The sequence below is a fragment of the Embiotoca jacksoni genome, unplaced genomic scaffold (genome assembly GCF_022577435.1).
Source record: "Embiotoca jacksoni isolate LCO1_2020_lvr unplaced genomic scaffold, fEmbJac1.0.p SCAF_7, whole genome shotgun sequence".
NCBI classification, from domain to species: Eukaryota; Metazoa; Chordata; class Actinopteri; family Embiotocidae; genus Embiotoca; species Embiotoca jacksoni.
The window spans coordinates 3,807,027-3,832,572 of record NW_027185425.1 but is presented as its reverse complement, the minus strand read 5'-3'; the positions used below and the strand labels follow the sequence as shown (position 1 = coordinate 3,832,572).

The 25,546-nt window shown below is 41.9% G+C and overlaps 1 protein-coding gene across 4 annotated transcripts in view; it reads right to left on the bottom strand.

Moving 5' to 3' along the window:
• Nucleotides 1–524: 524 nt before the first annotated feature.
• The window catches only part of samd12 (sterile alpha motif domain containing 12), a 102,206-nt gene continuing 77,184 nt past the window's right edge, over nucleotides 525–25,546 (bottom strand). For 3 of the 4 annotated variants that reach the window (XM_069175952.1, XM_069175950.1, XM_069175951.1), the window contains one exon: nucleotides 2,346–4,534. Coding sequence is in view for 1 of the 4 variants with exons in the window: in XM_069175951.1 (XP_069032052.1) it covers nucleotides 4,503–4,534 (32 nt within the window). In the remaining 3 variants the exon portion in view is untranslated. The other variant, XR_011179625.1, reaches the window with a different exon arrangement.

Below are 25,546 nucleotides of genomic sequence, written 5' to 3'. Positions count from 1 at the left end.
ACTCGGACTACATACTGTATATTGACTATATGAGAAGAAGAAGACTTGTTTTAATTTTGCCAGTATGTTAGACACATAGGAAGTATTAGTTAACACACACACACACACACACACACACACACACACACACACACACACACACACACACACACACACACACACACACCTGGAGCAGCAGGCAGCTGCAGCTTCAGTCAGGGGTGACATGCTTTGCTCAAGGGCACTTAAACCGTGGTTAAAGATTAGATTTAGACTTTATTAATCCCACAGTGGGGAAATTCAGATGTTAAAGGAGGGGAAACAGTGTTTATTTACTGGCCCCCATTTGTTTTTTTTAACGGCCGGTCCAAGGAATTGAAGTGGCGACCCTTCGGTCCCAGACCAGGCCTCAGTTGCTGAAGTAGATGGACATACTCACACACACACACACGCACACGCACACGCACGCACGCACGTAAACAAAAAACAAAAAAAACATCAGTCGGATTAAATTATGGCAGAATAAACAGAGAACATGTAATACATGAAGATTAATCTTGTTTATTATGTATACTCATCATCATATCAATATCATTATCCATCACTAGGCACCTTATACTGTATGTAGATAGACTGGGAGTAGAGACTTTGTCTGCATGCCTGTTACAAAAACACTCAGAACAGAATTGAAACATGCTGTCAACATGGCAGAAACAAATCTTCTCTTCTGTTCAGATTGTGTTTGAGGTGTCACTCACATGTTTACATATGTTTATGCAGGACTAATGTGAAACATGTCAGCGGCCGTGAGTGTGTTTACTGCCAATTTATTAATTTCCTGTTTTTAGTGTCACCGAGTGTGTGTGTGTGTGTGCTTGTGTATTTGTAATTTACACACAGAGTCTGGGTTTCTGCATATCTTACATGCTTGCCAGCTTGTGTGAACGTTCTTGTGCAATAACGTTATATGAGGTTTGGATTGGCAGTCTCTTGTGTAACAGTGCATTGTGTATCGCCGTCTATTGAGTGTGTGCCAAACTTTTTATGGGTACTAGGAGACTAGGGGCTCAGCCAGTTCAGGCAAGTCCCCGGACACCTTGGCACACCTGCTACTTCTCGAGCTGGTTATACCTGGATACCAGAGCCAGAAACGCTGTGGAAAGTTTCCTTCAGGCCTCCAGAGGAAAATCTACCCTTTCACTTTCCTCCCTGTAAACCGGGAACACACACTCTGGAGCGTATCGATAAAGAATCAATATTTTACTGCCTACACCCTGGGTTATTACCAGTGCTGCAGCCGGGGTTATAGATGACTAAAACACACTGCTACATTTAGTATTCAGCGGAACGCCTGCAAGCAAATTTAGGTCTTGACCCCAAATTTGGGAAATTCTTAAAAATTAATTTCAAAGAGAAAAGGAATACATTTTGTTACCAACACTTTGAGTAATCCTTTACAGCCACATTGGAGTGCGGTATTGAAAGCGAGATAAAATGCAGAGTGCTTTCTTAACAGGCTATCATCAAAATTATGATGAAATTCAATGCAAGTGGTTCATCTACTGTAAGATCACAAGAAGTCAGCTTCGAGCTCTTTTCCCACCAGATTTTTGGGAATGCGTGGACATTAGTTTTGTCAGGTTCTCATGTGCAAACTTTAAGTGCTTCTGAACAAAACTTGGAACCTTTTTTTTCTTTGCCGAGAGTACGGTGAGAGATACCGCTCTCATGTCAGTTGAATATAAATCTACAGTCATCTGCTCAGTCCAGCAAAGTGATTGGAAAGGGGGAAACAGCTAGCCTGGCTCTGTGTGAAACTAACAAAAATCCACTTTCTAGCACCTGTAAAGCACTCTAGTTAAGTTATATCTTATTTGTTTTGTAATTTTTTTTTTTACATTTTGTATGGATTATACAGTTTTAGAGGTTCTGGTCGATCAATTTTGTTAGCTGTATGCCGTGCTAAGCTAACCAGCTATCGACCAAAATTTCCCATTTGTCGAGTTCAACTCTTTAGACAAAGAAAGGAAAGTTGCCCCCCCCCCTTATCCCCCCTCCCCCGTTTCCAGTCCAGCATCTTTTGCATAAATTAAACCAGGTGTCACACTCAGCAACCTTTTATCCCTGCAAACCATTTCATCCAGGTAACTTATGGACATTTTCCAATCTGAAATCAAGCCGTGGAGAAATTTCGAACTCCGGGTAAGCTTCAGCGCTCCCTTTCCTCCTGTGGCCCTGACAGACATGGACACGGCATCTCCACCCAACCGTGAAATAACCACTTGTGTTTTAGCCCGAACGACTCCATTCCCATGAGACTGTCAGCTCACACATACCCACACACAGACAGACAGACAGCTCCCCCCCCCCCCCCCCCACACACACAGACAGACACACCTTGCCCCACACACACAGACACACCTTGAGGTTTTTGTAAATCCTGGAGGAACAACTGTATGTACTGAAGAACTGATCAATACTATTCAATCTGCTCGCAGGTCTTTGCTGCATTAGGCCACGGCTGCTGTTCAAACAATGAAGGGCTGGACACACGGGCCCGTGTACAAATGGAATCCCATTAAAACGCAATGGCTCGCAGGGACTGACGCTGACCCCCACTTTTTCCCTCTCCGCCAACTGCAGCAGCTACTTTTATGCTCCTCTGATTGACAGCTCCCATCCGGGAAAGAAAAGATGTTATTATCTTGACAACTGCTCATGCTACACCAGCGTGAATACGAGCTTTTTGATATAGATCACTTGAGTACACTGAAATCAGAGGCTGATATTGAGAGGTCATTATACTGGCTACAAGGTTTTCTAATGTATTTACACTCAAAGACATCGTGGAGAGGATGATGATGGTCCAAGTAACAGCTGTTTTGTTTCATTACGGACACGTGTGCTTTTTAAGTGCAGTTAAAATACCTACAATATCAACAGTGAGTGGCCATTATTCACATTGACAGCGACTTGAGTTTCTCATTTGACATTAATAGGATACAGTGTATCTTCCTACTATGACTGACAGACAACATTTCCATGATGAGCTTCTGCACACAGCATGTCTCCTTTCTACACTTTTTTTTTTTTTTTTCAATATATCTCATCTAAAAATAGTTTCAAGCAGTGAGATGGAAAGCAGACAAAGCAATAACGAGTCGGTGATACAGACGAGAGGAAATGAAAAAGGCTCTTCTTTTGTTCTCGGTGATGTCTTTTCTTGTTTTACTCTCCTCATTAGAGTAAGGAATTTTAAGTCAAAGCATCTCTTGGTTCACGAAGTCCTTTTGCTTTGCCTTCTTATTTCTTTCTGACACCCCCCCTCGGGTTACCAAATTAGTTTACCTTCCAGCACCGTGCTTTTAGGAACACCGAGGGAATTTCCTTCTTGCAGTTCATCCCTGTTTTTTTTTTCAGGCTCTGCTTCATCTCCTTCGGATTGCTTTTCACAACGGTGTCATTCATTTCGGGGCGCCAACTTAACCGTACCTAATGTGATGCCAGGTTCAGTCTTTTTTCCTCTACTAACTGTTGGTTGTTTTCACAGTGAAGTTCTCTCAGGCTTACGAGCTATTCTAAGAGAGCAACACACAACATGGGGATATATGGACCGGGCGTTGTCCAACACCGTTTACAGGATCTATGCACAGAATGAGAAACATGGTTGTATAATTTGCGTTACCCTCTTGTGGTTGTGGGAATATAATCTGGAGATAAGGAGGAAGAAATGGTAAAGGGGAAGGTGTAGAGCAGTGGTCTTGTGGACGTTCCTTTTTTGCTGCCGTTCTGAAAGTCCTCAGTCGGGCAGCACCGGGCTCAGTAGCACACCACAAGAGAAGGCATGGGAGGAAACACAAGTTAAAGTGCTACGATGAAAGAGCTAACATGCCACAAACAGACCAAGAGACTGTGTATGAGTGACAGAAGGAAAAAGTGGATTATAATGTAGGTGTCACTCTTTACTGTAAAGGTAGTGGGGGTGCTCTGAAATTAGATCATTAAAAGCAAATCAGCACACGCACATAAAAGTATTGTCAAACCACAAGGCAATGGTGCCGGAATGATCATAAATGCTTTTAGGAACCCCAGCTAAAGGAACTGTGGAATTCTGGGTAGACAGGCTTGAGGGTGCTTAGCTCTCGGTGTGAATCTTGAGGGAGAGGGAGTGAAGGGGTATTAGGGAAGTGTAGGAGTTATAGCGTGAGAGATCTGGTGGGGGTTTGGCTGCAAAGGTCAAGAATGACTGGCGATGTAATGGAAACTGTTGATCAGATTCCAGGAAGCTGAGGAATTGTTTGGACTGCGAAGAAACGGCGAGTCAGAACTCGCGGGAGCTTTTTAGGAGTGGCTGGGAAGAAGGCATGTTTTATTTCCACATCAGTCTTCTGGAGAAGTCGAGGACGGAGACCAACGGTGTGAGAAGAAGAGCTGTGATTGGTCCAGGAAGAAGTCGGGGTGGATGTTGGCAAGGCGGTAAATGTCCACGTCCCACAGTGACTGGGCATTCCTGCTCCATCAGGCTATGGTGAAGACGGAGTGCACTCGAGAGAGGCTGCAGGAGAAAAGAAAAAGAGAAGATGGAAAATATTGGAAAAAGTTCACAAGAGAAAACATCACAGAGATGGTTGGAGGGTGTAAAACGGAGGGAAAACACAATCCCGTTAGAAGGAGAAAGAGGTTGAGAAAAATCCGAAATGGCAAGAAAGAAAAATAAGACGAAAACAGAAGAGCAAAAAGAGAAACGATGACAACCAACACGAGGAGTGGGGAGGGAGGGGTGCAAAACGAAACCGAGCGGAGTGACGTAGATGAGAGAGGAAATTAAGAAGTTGAGATCAAACAGGGAAAAAAAGAGAAAAGGCAGAGATAACAAGCAGGGGCACAGTGAGGCATAAAAATGGATCGGGGGGGGGGGATGGAATTAGAAAAATAGAAGAGAGAGGGGTGAGATAAGAGAGACAGGATAAAAGAGAGAAAGATGGAGGGAGAGGGGGAGGATGAATAAAAAGAAGACATAATTATAAAATGGCATGAGAAAATCAATGCGGTGGACATCATTGTGCTTGCAGGCTCCGTACAAAGGGAGGTGGAGAGCAGCAGTGTGTCCATCAAACATGCACACACACACACACACACACACACACACACACACACACACACACACAAGCACATGTCAGTGTGGCGCACACACACACACACACACACACACACACACACACACACACACACACACACACACACACACACACACACACAACAAACACACACACACGCACACAAACAAGCACTTCAAATGCAGAGTGAAGACAAGGAGGATGAGTAAGGCAGATGAAGCGGGGAGAGACAAGTGACATTTAGAGCTCAGTCGGAGCATGTGATGACAAGGCACAAAGATACATGCCAGCCAGTCTCTGACAACAGCTTGTGTGTGTGTGTGTGTGTGTGTGTGTGTGTGTGTGGATGCAGAGCTTGGTGCAACAGATTTGCGACTATATACATTATTCTTTTCAACAGTGGGAGCTGAAACTAAAGGCAGAGAGCCAACACGGACCTGAGAATTCTTGTTAGCATTTTGAAACTTGTAGATATAGAAAACCAAGTGCAGTAAGAAACGATCTGTTGACTTTTCAAGTGTATTTGAAAAAAATAATAAAAAAAAGGGCCTTTAAAGTAAAACATTATACAGAAGTAAACTGGAATGAAGTGGTCTTTTTAAAAAAAAAAATTATTAAATGAACTTGAAACCGTGTAACCTCCATATATTTAACAGAAAACAGTCAAGTTGAATTGTAGGGTAAATATTGCAGTTTTCAACCTGCAGAGAGAGTCCGTATTGAGCAGAGGTCAAAATGGAAAAAAAAAACAAAAAACGAGGGCGACAGGAAAACCGCCAGAGACCGTTACGCAAGCCAGCTTCAGTGAGAAGAAAAAAAAGAGTAAGATGAGTTGATATTCAAGTTATTCAAGTCAGAGGTGTCGTTCTTTCAGTATTTTGTGCCTTTCACAAGAAGGTTATGGGTGACCAGCATTTGAGTGTTGTTACTGTTATTTCCCTGTGAGTGTATTTTCTTTTTCAGTGTAAGCTTAGCAAGCCAGCTTTTTAGAAATGACTCTTAAGAGATCAAAATATTTTATTACTTCTTGCAAGTCATTGACAGATTATTGTGCTTTGGTTTTGTGAACGTTTGAACGAGTAATTGAGAGTGATAAAAAAAAAAAAAAGAACAACTAGCTAATTACAAATTATCTGCAACCATATGTTTTTTTTTTATTTTTTAATTTAATTTAATTTAATTTAATTTAATTTAATTTAATTTAATTAACTCTGCCCAGCTTCCAGGAAACAGCCACACGTTCGCATGTGAAAAAAAAAAATCCAACAAGGAAAACAGTTTTTACCTTCGGCCGCATACTTAGCTTTTATACGTTACTAAAATTAGCATCAGTTACGTACAATAAATGAAAGCGTCTCAACGTTTACATATAAATATATTTATAAACCTTTTTTTTCCCCCTGAAAAGTCAGTGGTACAGCTATCAGGTACTGTAGGTGGAGTAAATAAATACACTGAAATGTTGCAGGAGTAGCATCTGAGCATACCATTTATTATTTTTTTTTTCTTCAAATGATCCCGACGAGTAAATGCACTGCATCACTTCCATTCAAAGATGGTGCTTTGTTGATACAGCTGGGCTATTATCACACACTCACACTAACAGTCGTGCAAATTCAACCACAAAAAATAAAATAAAATAAAAAAAAATTCATCATCTCCATTATTGACAAACACTTGTGAGGCATCAAGCTATTTCTGTTCAAAAGCATGTAAACACCCCTCCCACTCCCCCCCCCCCCCCCCTCTCCCTCGCCCCACTCACTCCTTGTTAACTGTATTAGTGCCAGGGCTTATCGGTGCAGCGGGACCACACACACCACAAAAGGCTGAAATCCATTACAGTCGTAGGAGGGCCTTGACAAGCTGTCAGCATGTTCGAAAGATTCTTCAAATCCCCATCCCCTCTCTGTCTTCAGAGGTTGGTGGGAATACTCGGAGCTCAGCTATCTGTCTCCTCACACGCACACACACACACACACACACACACACACACACACACACACACACACACACACACACACACACACACACACGTCTCCTGGTCTACATCTTAATTTCAAGGATAGTTTGCATTGTCACACGCAGAATCAAACGGCTACATTTACACGGAAAACCGCTCTGAATCTTAATTTCATGGGTAGTTTACATTGACTCCCTCCAGCCCCGACACACACACACACACACACACACACACACACACACTGGTACACACACACTGGTACACACACACACACACACACACACACACACGCATGCATGCATGCATACGTGCAGACATATCGTTCGTGGAGGTAGTGGTGAATGGAGAGCAGGCCCAGTAGTGCAGTTCAATGACATACTTTGTATTTCCAATTTATGTTGCCATCACTACGCTTCTCTTGGCTGCCGCTATACACAGACACAAACTCTCTTTCTCTCGTCCACACACACACACACACACTCACACCAACACCAACACACACACACACACACACACACACACACACACACACACACACACACACACACACACACACACACACACACACACACACGCTCTGCATCTTCACGTAAAGGATAGTTTGCCGTGATGACTGTGCTTACAACAACAGCCAAACGCTTCTAGACGATCAAAGAGATTATTGTTGCCATAAAACACTGCAAAACAATAAAGCCCACGCTGGTCTCACGCCCTTTATGTGAACATATTCTCCAATCTAGTTGAACTGTTAAATAGCAGCAGACAAAAAGAGGACTCCGATCATCCTTCAGCTCGCACTGTTTCAGTGTTCAAGGACAGAAAAGGGCAAAGTACTCTGGAAAATCTTTTCTTTAACGTAATTACTATAATCTGCCAAAACCTAAATTAAACAGAGCAGCGTGTGAATGCCTCTCTGACGTACGTGTGTGTGTGTGTGTGCGTGTGTGTGTGCGTGCGTGTGTGTGTGTGCGTGTGCGTGCTCCGGCATCTGACAGAAAAATTACAATTTCCCCAATGTTTCTGTGGTGTGCCATCGCAAGTGTGTGTGTGTGTGTGTGTGTGTGTGTGTGCGTGCGTGCGTGTGTGTGTGCGTGCGTGTGTGTGTGTGTGCGTGTGCGTGCTCCGGCATCTGACAGAAAAATTACAATTTCCCCAATGTTTCTGTGGTGTGCCATCGCAAGTGCGTGTGTGTGTGTGTGTGTGTGTGTGTGTGTGTGCGTGCGTGTGCGTGTGTGTGCGTGCGTGTGCGTGCGTGTGCGTGCTCCGGCATCTGACAGAAAAATTACAATTTCCCCAATGTTTCTGTGGTGTGCCATCGCAAGTGCGTGTGTGTGTGTGTGTGTGTGCGTGCGTGCGTGTGCGTGTGCGTGTGTGTGCGTGCGTGTGCGTGCGTGTGCGTGCTCCGGCATCTGACAGAAAAATTACAATTTCCCCAATGTTTCTGTGGTGTGCCATCGCAAGTGCGTGTGTGTGTGTGTGTGTGAATGAGAATCAGAGAACACTCAGTTTGTCTCCAGTTATGAAACTAATTACAAAGCCCACTCATCACGTTTACGTTTCAGACAAAGAGTCGATCTATTAATGTGCGGGTTTTTTCTTTTTTTCCCCCAGTGTAATTCACACAAATTCGGATTTCTTTCAAACGTAAACGCTTGCCGGCACGCTTACACATACGCCCCTATATTTTTCTTTTACGGTAAGCGCACTCTTCCGTGCCTCCAGTAAGAATGATAAATATGATTTGCCGCTATTGAGAGACGAGCAGCTTTTTAGACAGCGTCGAATGTCCGGATCGTCATATTTCTTTCCGTCCGTTCTTCCTGCCGTGCTTCACTCATGGCGTCGTCTCTCCCAACCGTGCACTTGTAATCAGTGCTGCCGCGCTTCAATCAAAACACACCTCACCATGAAGCTACGTCTGCCGCCTCTCTGCTGTGCATCATATTCCCCACGTTGAAAATATAAACAAGAAAGTAGTTCCACTGATTCTGTCCACCCAGCTTTGAAGTATCTGTTCTGCAGGCTGAATCCAGGTTTCACCTGGAGATGTTTCCCGGTTGTTGGGAAACATTAAGATGTCTTTTCATGTTTTTTTTTCAAATCCCATGAAATGCCACATCTGACATGCTACTATTAAATGTAGTCTGTCTGATGCCTTTTATGTATTATGTAAAGCACTTTGAACTGAATTGTTGCTGACATGCGCTATACAAATACTGATAAAATATGAGTCTCATTTCTTTGTGCTGCTGAGCTCTATTTATGTCGAAAAATAATTACAAACACATAACTGCCACTGTTGCGCTGGATAACGTGCGTCTTCATTACAACGAATGTGGGCACTGTTGTTTATTTTGAGTCAATTCTGTTTTGAGTCTGTTGCTATGCAAACGTACTAATGCAACAAATGTGTGTGAATCTGCAGCTGCAAGTAGTCAAAGCTACGGGCAAATACAATACAAAATGTCTAGTTTACTGCTGTTCGAGTATTATTTGCTCAAATCGACCACTGTTTTAGAGACTCACTAAATGTTTTTCTTTAGACTCCTCAGGACGTCGTGGTAAAACTCAGTGTTGAAAGTCTGACCCTGGGGGACGGATCCGTGGTTCCCCTCCTGAGCCGATGGTCCTTCTTCAGTTTTGGACAGTGACGTTCTGCCGCTCTTGAAAATTGGGTGACAATCGACACCCTTTGCCCGACACACTGTCTTCATTAATGCACATTTTTTTGAAGCGTGTCAAGGCTCTCTGTTGCTGATTTCCTGAGGCTGACGCTAAATTTGATGTTCGCTCTCTGGTCAGATCCTTGGTGAAATTGCGAATGTTCACACACCAGGGGCCAATAGGTCATACTGGAGGAGTGAGGTGCATTTCTTTTCGCTGAAAAATGTGTTTTATTGATCTTTATTTTTGATTTACATGAAGTCTAATGCCAATTTGACCCAATGGCTTCCAGAGGGTGCATCTGCTGAAAACAAGGGGTCATCGAGGCCAGCGATATCACATCTGCCAAATACAAAAAGAGCAAGTTAAGATGAGTTCGGAAGGGCCAGCGATACATGCACATGCAGATGCACGTACCAGTATTCGTATATGGAGAGGCTTGAGCCTCTGCGGTGCTCAGATAAGGTTTTCGAGAGTCTTGTCTTCCAGCGTGTGTTCAAAATAGGTCAACTTATTCTGCAACTCCAAGCAAGCGCGCCTGCTTCGTTTCCTGCCCTGATTTCGACAACATAAACAACTGACGGGAAGTTTTCCCCTCTCCTTCTCTCCATCTATCTCTTTAAAGCAGCGCTCCTAATCAGCATAACCCAGTGAGGTTAAGTAAATAAGTCTATTTTATGCAGCGCAAGAGAGAGAAGCGGTAGTTCTCAGAGTGCTAGTATTTCGGTATTCGTACTCGTTTCAAGCCGAATTTGGTTGCTCCTGCGCCGTTTCCAGGACCGCCCGCCAACAAATACACTGACAAACGTTTGCACGCGCGCCTCGACCTTGCCTCCATGGTTCAGCTTCCTTTAGCTGCTCGGTAGGGGACTGTCAGACTGCACTCTGTACCATTTCTTCACGGTGCTACTCCATCATGCAGGATGTCTCCCCTGACACAAAGCTGTCACGGCCTTCAGGGCTTTAAGACGGCGATGCACAGGAGCAAAACGTGGAACAGTAAAACAGCCCGCTCATTTATTTGCGAACACGTATGCCGACATCCGCGCGCGTCTACGTTGGCGAGCATGGCACGGCTGTATGCGAAAATGTACGCCTTTGAGTGATTCATGGTGTTGTTTTGCTATGACGGCATTACCAGTGCGGTCAACCAAAGCCTTTAGCGAGTGCTTTGGTGTTTACTGGTTTGAAAACACGGCTGAGATTGGAGTTTCTCGTTATTATAAATCAATGACGTTTTTACAATTTGGTTTCAGAGCAGACTTAAGCAAAAGTAGAGGTGCATTTTGTTCCAGAGCCGGGTCTGACCGTTTCCTCCTGTTCTCTGTGAGATAAGCTAAGCTAACTGGCCACTCGCTACAGCTTCATATTTACTGAAGAGCTGCGAGAAGTTGGAGCAAAAGAGCAAATACATGGAGGCTACTAGCGAAAATCTAAGAGATTGATTGCTGCATCACTCTTTGTACTTACAAATGGCTAATTTATCGGGTTTTTAGGCTATACCTTTGTAGATGTATCAGAGCATTGAAGGTTGTGTTGCGAATCAATGAGGAGGACTTCGGTATAGATTATATTGTATTTACATGAGTGCTGCATCATTGTGATGAAGTAGGGCCTTGATTTGTCTGATGTTTAATTCATTGGATTATCCAAATTTCCATCAGGTTATTTGTCATCTGTTTCACAATGCTGAAGGTCCATTACTGACTTTGGAAATACTACCACAGTTTGACAAAGGAAATCTTTCCTGGAACTTTCGGTCACATCTCATGCCCCTTATTGGTGGATGGAGTTTGTGCAATTTTTTTTTTTTACTCAGACAAAACAATAAATCTGAAGATGTCACCGAAGATTCTGGAAAGCTGTGATAGACATTTTTCACAATTTTCTGGAGTCATCTAGAATTTATTCATCACATCAATCGACCAAAACAAAAAATTGTTAGATGCGGCGATCCATATTGCAATTTAAAATTACACATATACAGTATATTATGATTTTATTTATATTGCCTCCTCATACACTACACTAACAATGTCCGGTTGACTTTGTCTTGTGATTTTCACAACAGACATTAACAGAGGAAAAGGAGTATAGGGGAAAGGGCCCGAGCTCTACAGGAATAGAGAGACTAAAAAAAAAGGAAAAGCTAAAGACGTGGATACAGTAAGTAAGAGAGTTATGAACTTCCCTCAGCTCACAGGTTTCTGCTGACACTGATAAATACCTGAGGAATGGGACACATTCAAGAGGCTGGCTACGCCGTCATTAACCTTGTAAAACCTCCGCTTGCGTCGGTGATTAACGATACTCCATTATGTGCCATTAGACAGCAGCAGAGGAGGGTCTCTTCTCCCATACCAAAACAGCACAATACTGCATAGAAACCACTACAACTTCCTAGAGAGAAACCAGAGAGTAAAGAATTCAGGCTTTAACACCATATACATATACAAAAAAGATTTGCTGGCAAGTCGCAGGATGACCTACTGTGGCCTAATATTCTGTCTGCTGCTTCTTTGCGTGCCACTTACATGTTTCCCCTCCCTGTTTTGTTCAAAGGTCTGTTATTGTTTATTACAATAGAACTCGGTGGAGTCCCCATAGAGGGCTCAGTGATAAGCAAAATACTCCGACACAGAAAAGAGACTTTTACCATATGAAAGGCAGGGGAGAAAAGAAAGACGAAAAAGAAGAAGGAAACGGATAAAGTGAGAAATGATAGAGGTGCTGGGATCGGGTGTAAATGTGGAGAGTGGAGGATGTGTGTTTGCAAAAGACAGAGAGAGAGTAAAAGAGAGAAGGAAGAGAGAGTGCGGCGGGCGGGCGGGCGGGGAGATAAAGGCAGAGCTGTATTCCCTGATGTGGCTTCTGTGCGTTAGCTTTTCACAGCTCCTGCTCCAAGGATTACTGCATTTACACTTCAGCTTAAAAATAGTCCCCGTGATAATTTATTTAGCTGGAGCACACCATCCGGCATTGTGTTCCCAGAGAATAGTTTTTTTCCCTGTCTGAGTCGTTCTTTTTTTATTCTCTCAATATATTTTAGCGTGATATTCTTTTTTATCTCCCATTTCCGAAGAAACTTGTGGTCTCTTTAAAAAAAAAAAAAAAAAAAAAAATCGCAAATAAACACAGTGGCCGTGTTTACCAGCACAAAAATGGCAACTGGTGAGACTTTTGTTCTGATCTTATTTGTGCTGCTAAGTTGGTTACATGAACCTCTGATACCCTGCGACTCGGTGCAGTGAATTAGTTAACAGCTAGAATATCCGCCTCACTGTTGTATGCCTCCACCAACCAGTCGAGTTGCAGTTTACAGCCATGATTTGTGATATGGGGATATGTATAATATTTATTTGACTCTTTTTCTGCTGTATGTCTACTGTGTTTGTCTGTAAATTTATTGACAAAAACAAAAGTCAATGTTAAAAAAAAAAAAGAGGGTCAATTTTCTTGTATAAGGTTACATCCAAAAAAGTTAATTCTGGTAAAATACAAAGTTGTAGCCAAGACAATAGATAATACTTCCCATATGGATATTACTGCCAAGAAGCTACAAATTGTAAAGCGTGGATGCTTCACACACATCTTCAACCCGAAAGCGCAGAAGATCTATACTATCAGCGCGGTTTTAGGGTGGACACCCAAGATTAGTGTCACCAATTCTGTACCCGGCCAAATGTGAAATATGGTCTCAGTCTCCCTTTCTCTTCCTGAGTTATGGCATTGAACAAAGGCCAGAAAAATGGTTATCCAACGCATTCTGATGTCACCTAACCTTTGATCTTCTGGATAGAAAATGTCATCACTTCATCGTTATAACAGATGGCCCGGGGCCGGTAGAATGTTGTGCAGGGTAAGTTGGTGGGTCCAGCACTGTCGGATTCAGGCCAGTAACTGACAATCAGAATCTACAAAATGTGACCTATTTTAAAAGATGTCATCATTTCTGAGATACGTGACTGATGAACGTGATCCATTGAAGTATAAGAACCGTTCAGACTCCTTCTCGCGCTGAGATTTACATTTCTTGGTTCAGTTAATGAAATTTTCGTCTGGTGAAACAGTCGTGTTGCAGGTCCAGCGTCATGTACCACCGTGACCCCTTCTGTACTATTTGTTTTTATTGAAAAGTTTCAAAACTGCATGTTTTAGTGAAAGTAAATATCATTTCTCCCCATTACTCAGACCTACTTAATTTGGTTGCTTTATTCTCAAACGTTACAGTTCTAATCAGTTCATCACTGACTCCAGAAGTGAACGTTTGTGCCAGATTTCAGAGATATTTCACTTTCACCAAACGGGATGGATAAGGACAGAAACCCCAAAACATAATTCCTCTGGCCATGAACATAAAAAGTAAAAGCAATACATGACTTTTATGAAAGAAAAATGACACCGACTTCCAGCAAATCCAGTTGTGGCTACTTTAACTTATAATAATGAGTTCATCACCATGCCATTATCAGCAGTAACTGATCCGTAAATGATACCCTGACATTATACAGGCAGTTAAACTTATGAGTAAAGACAAAAGGAAAATAACTTAAAGACGGGTTTAAAAATGTATCCCCCAATAAAAACAAAGTAAAGAACTTAATGAGCAAACAAACTTAATTAAATTCACAAATGAAGTTTTGATTGGTATATTATACAGTAGTTTGGTATGCATGCTGCAAGATTATATCAATTCTGTGAAATGAGTTCATAACCCAAACAATCTCCCCTTCTCACATTTAATTTTCACAGCATTGACTCGGCTTGTGCGGTGTGCCCATGATTCTTTAATGAATATCTCTTTATATGGGTAATGATTTTGTTTTTACGCAAAATCAACAATTATACATCTGGTTTCACATTTAGACGTGTAGTTACTTGGAATTTCTACACGCAGCGTAACCAAAGCCACCAAACATGAGTGAAAGCGGTGTTACCACAACACTCCTGATTCTAAAACAAACTCTTAAGCCAGTGATATACTGCCCAAGTCAGGAAAGTGAGACTATTACCACGCTGCTCTCCGAATTGCCCTTGGGAAACGTCTGCTGAATGTACTTTGAACCCACTTGAAGGAAATGATCCCCCTCAAGTTGCTCAGCTGATATGGCAGCCTTTCTGGACTCGAACAGGGCATGTTCAAAGTCAACAGCACTTAAACACAAGATACGAGAGGCCTTCAAATGGCACGGATAAAAAGGCTTGGTTGCTATTTAGGAGTGGGAAAAAGTGCTTCAGTAGCCGAGGTTAAAGGGGATCATCAGTCTTCGTGGCACAGCGAATCTCATTTTCCACCGAAATGTGATGACTCGACAACGGAGAGGACAGCCGTGATGTAGACGGAGGCAGCGGGGAAGTGGAGCTCACAATAAGGAAAAGATCACAATGTGTTCCACTCAGCGTTTTCTCCATTCAGTCTGTCTCAACCTTCTGTGTCTCTCACCACACAACCTCTGAAGGCTGCTGGTGAATAATGATGACCTCACATCACCATGCCTCAGAAACACTGACAACTCTTATTTCCTTTTGTCAGTGTAGTAATGGATCTTATTTCTCTCTATCAGGTTTCTGCTTCTCTGCCAGCTGTGAGCAGTTCTGTGGTGAGAAGGTGACACTGCAGGTTGCCTTCTGTTCAAACTCTGAAATGACTTTGTGAAACTAATATAACAGATATCTTTAAAGGCTGTAGTTTGCTGTAAGGTGTTAAAAGACTGTCGTTTTGAGGAACAATACATTGAAAATTTGTGGTTTTATAAAATGTATTTTGCAGTTTAATCAAGTTTATTGAATGTAATTGCACATTTTTAACGTTGCAAGCACTGTGTCACTTTTAGAAAACAATAAAATTACTTTCATGGAATTATTGTAAGCAAACTACAAAAAAACACAATGCAAGAGATATTCTTTGTTTTCCCAAATTTCCATTTAATCTGACTCATGTATCCGTTCTGTCCCTGAAGGCACCATTGCCACTGATGGCATCATTATGCTCTTTCACACAGTGACAACCTAAAGAAACAGCTTTTTGAAACAGTTACCAAAGGCGCACTATTGAAAATACATATTCTCTTCTCAATTTAGTCACTGTAAGAGATGCATTAAAAAAGTGATGAAGCTTTCACAATTCTCTTTGGGGCAACGCTGTGTGTACTCAGTAGATAAATCTGAGTGGAAGCGCAATAAAGCCCTCCTCTCAGCGGCATAACCAATCATCATGAAAGAAAATTTCATTTTCCTCTCTACTGAAAACTTTTGGAAGCACTTTAATTCCTCTTGAGTGGCTCTGGGATTTCAAGTTTAAACTAATTTGCCAGTCTGGTAATTAAATAAGAAATCAATTCTACAAACAATTAGTTCCACCGGTGCATGCGAGCTAGTAATAGTTGAGTGTGTAAATGCTCATGTGTGCACATATACAGTATGTGTTCAGGCACATTTCTGAAGGTGTTTCTTGTGTGGGTGTTACAAAAAGGATCGCTTTCTTCTTTAAGACCTATTGTTTTCTTTATCTTTGCTGGGATTTAGAAAAACCAAGAAATAGTAGACACACTGTAACATGTCCTTGTCAAGTGTACGACTCCACAACTCATCCATACAAAGACAGTCCTTACATAAAACAGGAGTAATGCAGAAACACAGATATTCACTTGCGTTGCCTGCTGCTGCTTAAACATCATTTATAAGCAACTCACACGTGCAAAGCAAGAATCTGCAGTGTCATCAGGCAGATACTCTTGAGTTGCTCTGCAAGTAAAACAATTCACCAGTATGTAAAAATTGCAAGACAATTCTGCTTTTTTTTTTTTTTTTCTCTTGATACATTTGATCATTTGAAACATAAAACAATCTGACATATTTGGGGTTTTAGGAAAGTTCTTACCTTGGATAAACTGACTGTACTGTTTCTGATATATAGTGCTTTCTGTTGTTTATTTTGTACAAAGTACACTTTGGCAGTCTTCCTCAAACTTACAGTAACTACCTCTGCTCTAGCCTGTCTATAGTTTTTCAACAGTGTATTTGAACAACCCTTAGAGAACAGGTATGCACTTGTTGCAGTCAATTTGTGTGGGAGGAGTGCAATACAGATAATGATGGCAACATCATAGTAACTGCAATAGAGTGATTATCTCCAGGCAAAAACGGGAGCATTATTTCTCCCCACTAATGTTTGGCTGCAGCACCACAAGACATGTTTTTTTAGTGTCAGAGGGGAAATTAGTGTCTGTGCTCTCTGGGGAGAAATCCTCCCTCCACAATTGTTGGAACGTCAGCAGAAAAATGTTGAGTCGACAAAAACTCTTTGCTTTAAAGCAGCACTGATCAATACTTTTATGAGAACAAAATCATTACGTGTAATGCACACAGTACACTACGTTCCCAGCACCAAATGTCAGACAATTTTAGCGACTGCCTGGTGAGATGAGCAGAACAGTTGGCAGTTGAAGAACAAGATATTTCTCTGAGGGCTGAAATAAGAATGATAACTGGACATGGACAGCTCAAAATTTAATGCTAATTTGGCATCTCGTCTGTGTAAAAAGACTGTTTGCTAACGTGATCCCCATGACAACTTTCTAAAGATGCGTTTTTTGTTTTAGCACGAGAAAGATATACACTAAATTGCCGAGCACTTCAATGGCACATTTTATGATTTGTTTTTTTATATACATGGATTTCAAGTTACAGTTGTTCCTTTTAATAAACTGCTTACCGACTGAAAAATGCAAGACGATAAAAATCAAACAAATAATAAAAACTCAAATCTATTAAAAAGTAGAAAAGTACGAACAAAAATAGGCAGCATATCAGTCAAATGTTAATGTTTCATTCTTGCAACATCTTTAAAAAAAAAAAAAAAAAAAAACTACCGCGAAATCAGCTTACTTCTAAACAGGGGAGTGTTCTAGCTTTCTTACAGTGTGGGGCGGTGGGCAGTCTTCACGTGCTGACACTGTGAATGTTCCCACCGACCCCTCACACGCTCACTGCTTCAGAGTAAATCACCTGAAGTGATTGTGCATTCTGTGCGCGCCGCCTGCCCCTTGCTGACTCGGTAGCATTAAACGTGTATTTACCAGCTGGGGGTCTGAATACATGACGAAGCTCCCGGTTTCCCGGCGGGACCGTACCTGCCACCGCTCCACTGCATCGCCCTTGAGCTAGACAACCTTAACCTTAGCACGGCACACAGTCGAGTACGCATCGCATCAAGTCGGCTGGTGTGTAAATGGATTATAATGCTGGCGTCAGGGTGTGTAGGTCCCAGCGGATACAGAGGGGGGCATCTTCAGGCGATGGAGGAGCCATATGATGAATATTAATCGTCAGATGAGCAGCAGATCTGGGGAGAGATTGTAGTGAAGTAACACCGAAGGGGAATCTACTCTATACATCCATTACCAATCAAGACCGCCAGATCTGCTGCTGCAACAAGGCGACGTGTGCTATGCCCTCCAGTCAGAGCACCGTAGTTAGAGCTTCTGATGTGTTTGTGTGTGTGTGTGTGTGTGTGTGTGTGTGTGTGTGTGTGTGTGTGCGCGCATGTGTGTTCAAATTACACACACACAGTATACCGCATGTTACAATGGCGTCCCCACTGTGCGGCAAGCAAGTGCTGCTCTCTGGTGTGTATCTTTTCACGACACACGGATCTCTTGATAACAACGCTCCCCCGTGCCTACCTGCAGCTTTATAATATGCTCGGGTCAACAGACATTGGGAACACAGAGGGAGGTTAATGTGAGGCGGATAGTGTGCGTCTGCTTCACTGCTGGCGAGCATCGGCGTTGTTTGCGAGGTGCAGTAGACACAGTTGGTGAGCGACGCTACGAGCTGCAAACACGTACTCATCTGGATACAGTTTTAAGACATCTGAGAGACTTGAGAATGTGGCCTGTTTGGATTGCCTCAGGTTTCATGGTGTCAGACATGTTAAGATGCACAGAGGAGGACATCGGGAGTGAAAGGTTAGTCAGAGAGAAATGTTCGGGGTCGTTTGTCCTCAGGTTCTTCAACACTAGCCTGGTTTCATAGGTGCAAATGGCCATTTTCTCATCAATTTGTAAAGGTCTTGTGTTGGACTCATTAGCAGCAGTAGCCCTAGGTCGAAAAACTACCTACAAATTGGAGGTTTGAAGGCCACATTAAGAACGGGGACGTCATCTTCCTGTGCTAGAAGGGCAGAAAATGTCAAGAGAAAAATAATTATAAAAGGTTGTTTTCAGTCCAATTACAGAAAAAAAATTAAACTGCTATCTGCTTGATACATATAGATAGACAGATTCGTCATTCTATACTAAGACTGAATAACAACCTCTGTGAAACAAAGAGCAAATATACAGAATAAAAAAATTAAGTGAAACAAAAAGACAATTCAGTCCAACATTCAGGCTTTTATGTGTTACGCCCAACATTTATCTCTGTTTTTTTAACTGTCAAACAGAGTTAGATTGTTTATATTATTATTATTGACTATCCTCAGAAATCTCAAAAGATGGTGAAAAAAATGCCCATCACAGTCTCTCAGTCAGCCCACAACCAACAGCGAAAAGAATTTAGTAAATAAAAACTGACTGATTGAAACAATTTCCTGATCACCAAATCTATGTCTTTTTACACACACACACACACACACACACACACACACACACACACACCATATATATTAGTATATATTTACACAGTATATAATAAAGCTCAGGGGAAATACAGTTATCCATGTATGTAGTACAAGAGTATTTTTAGTGAGAGTTTTGCTTCATTAAAAAGCTGCACATATTCATAAATGGTGAATGAACCGATGCCCTAAAAAACACATTTTGACCCATTAAAAGCAGATAGATTCCATTTTAAACAGGGTTAGTAGACGGCATGCTGCCTTTGTCCGCCACAGAGGACAGCAGGACTGTAGTGGAACAGATTACTGCAGTGAGCAGTAAGTGTTACACGGGTACACTACCAAAAGACAGAAGTGAAGCGCTTCAGCATTATTCTTGCTGCTGTTGCACTGAAGAGCCAGACATGAGGTAGGTATCTTCATCTGTCCTCCGAGTGACAGGGAACATTTTTTATGTAAATAGATAACTGCAGTCAAGTTGTATGGTGGCGTCTACTGGTGTAGGAGTAAAATTGACTGCTTATGCTGAAGTGGCAAGCGTTTTTTATTTTAAACTAGAACTGGTGAAAGTGAAGCGAGGGAACATTTGCACAAATGATGACTAATCGCCAAAGCCTTGTTCGCACACGCCCCGCAAATAAACGTGTCACCTGTTTTCACTGCCTACTTGACACTGAGTAATCACACAGTGAGAGACATCTGCCATGTTACTGGATGGCAGCGTTGTGTCCCACAACCATGGCAGCCAATTGGAAGGCAGAAAAAATGCCTGCCACAGGAAGTACAGCGGGATTTGGCCTGACCCCTTTAACACCAAGGGAGGCATCAGATGTTGAAGGAAACCTTTTTGTGCAAACAAAATAATGATGTGTCTCAGTTGATTGCTGAGAAATCCCTGATCCGTCCTTCTTCATTTCAACCAAGTTAAGAGACAATATAAGCAGCCATTCCCCTGAATAGTATTGCTGGTCCCGGCTGTGAATGTCATTGTCGTCAAATGTCAGGTATAAGCCCTTTCAGCCATACAGAAGAACACCTGCTGTGGGCACAAATACTGTATTAACTGTTTGCCAAGTAGACAGAGGAGGGGGAAGAAAGAGAGAGGAAAACAACATCAGGACAAAGGAAACGGTACAAAACTGTGTCGCAGATGGAAGGAAAGGAGAAAGGAAGGACTTCGGCAGGGAAAGTGAAAGAAAAGTATGGATGGAACAAAGTATTGAAGGAGTGTGGCAAAGTGGGAGGCAAATGAAGCAGGAGAACAAGAGAGCAGGCTCAGTATAGCATTTGAAAATTAGTTCAGCTAATGTGTGCGCCAGATGGTTGGGGTAAAATTAAACAACAAAGAGAACACCAAAAAGTGAAGCGAATCAAAGAAGTGTTTCAGTGTCTAGTTAGTGCATGCTTCTGTACAGGAAAAAAAAACAACAACAACACACCTGTCTCTAACACTGTGTGATTTGCAAGTGCTATGTGACCCGGGTTTGCAGGAGAGTAAGCTATATCAATCGGATCAAATGCAATTCAGGTAGGCTGGATGTGAGCCAGTACTCTAATGAAGGGCTATTATATATGCTTCTGTTAACAACCCGGGCTTTCCTGCTTCTCGCATAGTAAAGCGAGTGATGGGGAATGCTAACTGAAGTACTGACAGAAATGTAAATTCTTTTTTTTTTTTCCCGAGCACTCACTGTATAATTGCTCCCTCTACAAGAAATGAGATGATTTGAGAAAAACCTGAGGATGCTTAATTGCCAACCTGAGGAAAAAGATAACACAATTTCAGTGGCCAGGAGCACAAGTGTGTGAGGAAGTTTACAGGAGAACTGGTTATTCTATTTAATGAATTTACATTTTAACACATTTAGTAATTTTGTTTTACCACTTAGGGGCAAGCTGTTAACACAACATTGACATATAATCAGCTTATAAAGTTGATACCGGGAACATTTTAGCAAATAGTTGCTTATTTATATGCCCAGCAGACACGCAGCAGGCATTAGACTTCAGCTAGAGTTGCGTTTCAGACCAAATGTAAGTCAAATATTCACTCAACTTTCAGCGCTGTTTTTGTCTGAAGAAAATCCTGAGGGAAATATCCGACTCTTTATCTACTAAATGCTGCTAGATTGTAAATTTGTCTACTGTGCATCTGCTAAAAACCTGCTAATTGATTGATGATAGGTGAGACTCAATCAAAGCAGTAAGGTTTTGCGCAGTGAGATGAAAACTAACAAGCTAAACGATTAAAACAAGCTCTATGTATATATAAGGATTGGAAGATATAAAAGTGGTTCTTTGCTGTAAAGGTATTTTGGAGTTGTGAAGATGCTAATAAGGATATGTAAAGTACAAAATAACTAAATTGATGCCTCTAAAAAAAAAAATCCATTTGGATGAGGTAAGTGAGTGAACAGATTAAATTAACCTGAGAAATGAAATTATGTGTTGAGTAATTTATATTTAATTCAAAAGCATAAACATAAAATATAATTTGAGTATTATATATAAGATGATTTAATGCCATGGCAGCATATAATTACACCTTTAGAAATTAGAAAACTTGAAGCAGGGGCTCAATCCATAAATATTAATATGCAAATGTTGTAGGCACAAAAAGAATAGGGTACTTTCAAAATAGTTCCCTTAATCGTTTTTATTTATACAAAGTGAAAAGAAAAAACGAGGGATGTCCTGAGCCGATCTCAAAGATTGGAATTGGGGCCGGTCAAGACATTTTTTAATTGATCGATATCGGCTGTACTGAGCTACATTTGCTTTGTTTTACGTCAACTGTCAAACCTTACGTCATAAACCGAAAGAAAAATTTGTGGCAGGATGTAGAAGTGTGCACTGGCATGCGTGATACAGCGTGTGCAGCTACGCGTGCTTCGTGGGGAAACAGCACAACGGACACGCGTGATGACTGAAATGTGAGTGTGTGTAGAAAGAGAGCTCCGTTCCAGAACTGATGACGGCACCCAAAAAATAAACACTCAACAAAATAAACTGAGCTCACTCGGGTAACCGTGAAAAAGCGTTATTGCAATTTTTATTTGTTGTGATTAAATGACGCAACTGCTCTGGAAAAAAACAAAAAAAACCAGGAGAAATTGTCAAAACAGGGGAGATGTCCTGTCACGTGTTCACGGCATTTATTCGCATCAGCAGTGAAGCACCCATGGGCAGCTCCAAATCCTCTGTCATCTCATTTTTTTTAAATTTTTTACATTTTTGTTGTTTTATGCATCACTACTAAACTGTAACTTTTGGGAAAAACTTCACCACGGCCTCCCAAGAAAAAAAAAACAACAACCCCAGATCAAATCAGTATTTGGTCTGACCAGCCTGTTTAAAAAAAGATCAGCACTTGTGTGTTTTTAAAGGCACCTGGAAGGTTGTTCTAAGCATTTTGGAGAATTTTGTGGATTTGCTTCTGTTTTTTTTTTTTTTTTTTTTTTCCACGTAATCCCAGCCTGGCACGGTGAGATGTAGGTTTTTCCTCCAGAATGAATTTGAAAGTGATCTGCATTTATACTGCGCTACATCACCTTAGTGGCCTCAAAGTGCTTTACACTGTTTCCCATTCAAACCATTCATACACACGCTAATGGAGCTGCCATGCAAGGTGCACGCCACCAGGAATGCACACGCACGCGCACGCACACGCACACGCACACACACCAGTGGTGCAGAGCTGCCATGTGAGGTACTCGCTTGCCTTGCCCTAACCTAACCTAACCTAACCTAACCTAACCTAACCTAACCTAACCTAACCAATTCAGGTTTTAGTGTCTTGCCCATGGACACTTCAGCATTGACCAACCAACCTCTCTATTAGTGGGCAACCCACTCAACCCTCTGAGCCACAGCCGCCCGATGCCTCCCCGGTAATATCGAGGGATGGATATAAAGTTAAGAATTTTTATTTTGTTTTGACATTGATGCAGCTGTCCGGGTGCAGCATCTTGGTGTGGGAGTTTTAATGTTTGTGTTGATAAGCGCTTGAGTGCGTGCGTTTGTGAATGAGGAAGTGTATTGACGGGCAGCAAGCTAACAATGTATGCTTGAATGCCTCTTTATATGAATCATCTGTCACTGAGACAGCAAAGCGCACTTAAGATTTTTTTTTTTGACCTACTCTAAGCAAAAAAAATAGAAGTAAAGACAACTGTGTGCTATAAACCGGCTGCTGTTGAACAGAAGGATTTCATTCTTCATTACTGATGGAGGAGAAAATTAGTTTGTCTTCATGGCTCAGTGGTCGCGAGGCGAGCAGGTAGCTTGCCGAGCGCCGCACACCTCACTCTGACAACCAAATAACCAGAGCAGCTTCAGAAAGCCACCTGAATAACACACTGATTCAGCCAGTTAGTCAGTCGGTTAGGAGGCAGTTGATAGACACATAACTATTGCAGCCCTCGCCCCTTTATCTACTTGTTCTGTTCGGGACTACACTTGTGTGATTGATGGCTGAATGTGGGCCTTAATTTGTAGGAGGTGAAAAGATGGGAAGTACAATGCCTGACAAAACAGCAACAAAGGAAGGGGGCGATATAGAGGGAAGACGGGAGGAAAACGGAGATGTGAAGATCCATTGTTAATCCTCACCAAAGATAGGTTGACATTTGTTGGTGCAGCAGAACACTGACGTCTGGTTAAATACTGCAGTGCATAGAGTTTACACTCAGCATTATTCCAATGCAAAGCTACTCATTTTTTTACCATTTTACAGCCCGTCAAGAGCTGCTGATATTTGAAATGAATATGGCTTACTTATAGGGCTGACCCAAATGTTTGTTGCCATGGTAATCAACGCCAATATCTGCATTCAGATGCTTTCTTTTTTTGCTCAAGATTACGTCTGAGCCGCTGGAGATTTTGTCTTTTGCTTCAAGACTCTTGCATATATGCCCGCACTTATGACAGCTACATTTCGGCTAGTGAACATTGAGCTGATATGGACGTCCAAACACATGTAGAGTATAGATTTGCTGGAGAACATAATGGAATAGAAAGTAGTATTTATAGGAGACTGCCCCAGTGAAGTTTGTTACACTTTGTATTTTCTTCTGACACATTTTATGGCCCTTGCCTGCCACAAATGAAACGAGTGTCACATCTCTAAGATAAAAAAAAAAAAAAAAAAAAAGTCCTCTACCTCCTAAAACAGAAAAAGAAATGACTTGTCAGAGGAGACTGCCGTTTTGGCTTGTAACCCTCCATTCAGTGTCATCAGTTGTCATCTTTCCTCCCAGTTCTCCTCCTCCCTTCCCTCGTAATTTCCCTCCAATTCTATTGGCAGTTTCTCCTTTTCCCCTTCACGAAACACTTAATTTTTTAACATTGCCTGCAGCTCTTGTTTTTAGCCACATTCCAACTATACAATTTGATTTCCTTTCCCCCCTTTCTGTGTTGCTACTTGTTTCCTCTTAAACACACTCTTAACAGACACCATAAAGGGGGGGGGGGACCCTTCCTTCTTTGTAGTGTGTCTAAGCTTAGCTGGCGGGTAATTACTGTCACTTAAAGCTCTTTATCAAAGTGTAAATGTGATGGAGTCACAAGTCGAGGCTCCTGTTCATACCTGACATTATCGTACGTCTCCAGTGACCACCTGTGACGTATTTCACACTTGCTATTACGGTGTGAATAAACAGGATTATTATGATTATCTGTCCAGGAGCCTTCAGACGGGATATAGCTAGGCCGTGCATTTAAAAACAGGCATCAGGCTGATTGTGGGCCCTTTACGTTACATTACGCTAAAAGAATGCAGCGGATCCCATCTGAATGCATCCTTAAGCCGTCTTGGGTGCATTAGCACTCTAGTTTGTGTTGTCCCAATGTGATCAGATCACACGGGAAACATGCTGATGCCAGGAGTGAACAGCACCGACACGGTTTGAACATCACTTACAGCACACTTGTCACAACACCACTGCAGTATCAACTGTTAACATAGTTACTTACATGAATTTGTCTGTTTTTTTTTTTGGGTGTGTAGACAAGCCCAGTCTTTAAAACATGCACGATCACTTGCTCTTTGCCTAAACCTGCAATTACAGAAGCAGCCACTTCAGGTAATTCGAAAGCAGCCACGATAAACGAAGATGTTTACATCATCAAAATGCCGCCGCACTTGCAGGAGAAAAGAAGAGAAGAAAATTAGAGTCGTTCTTCTCATGCCAAGATTAAAGAGTG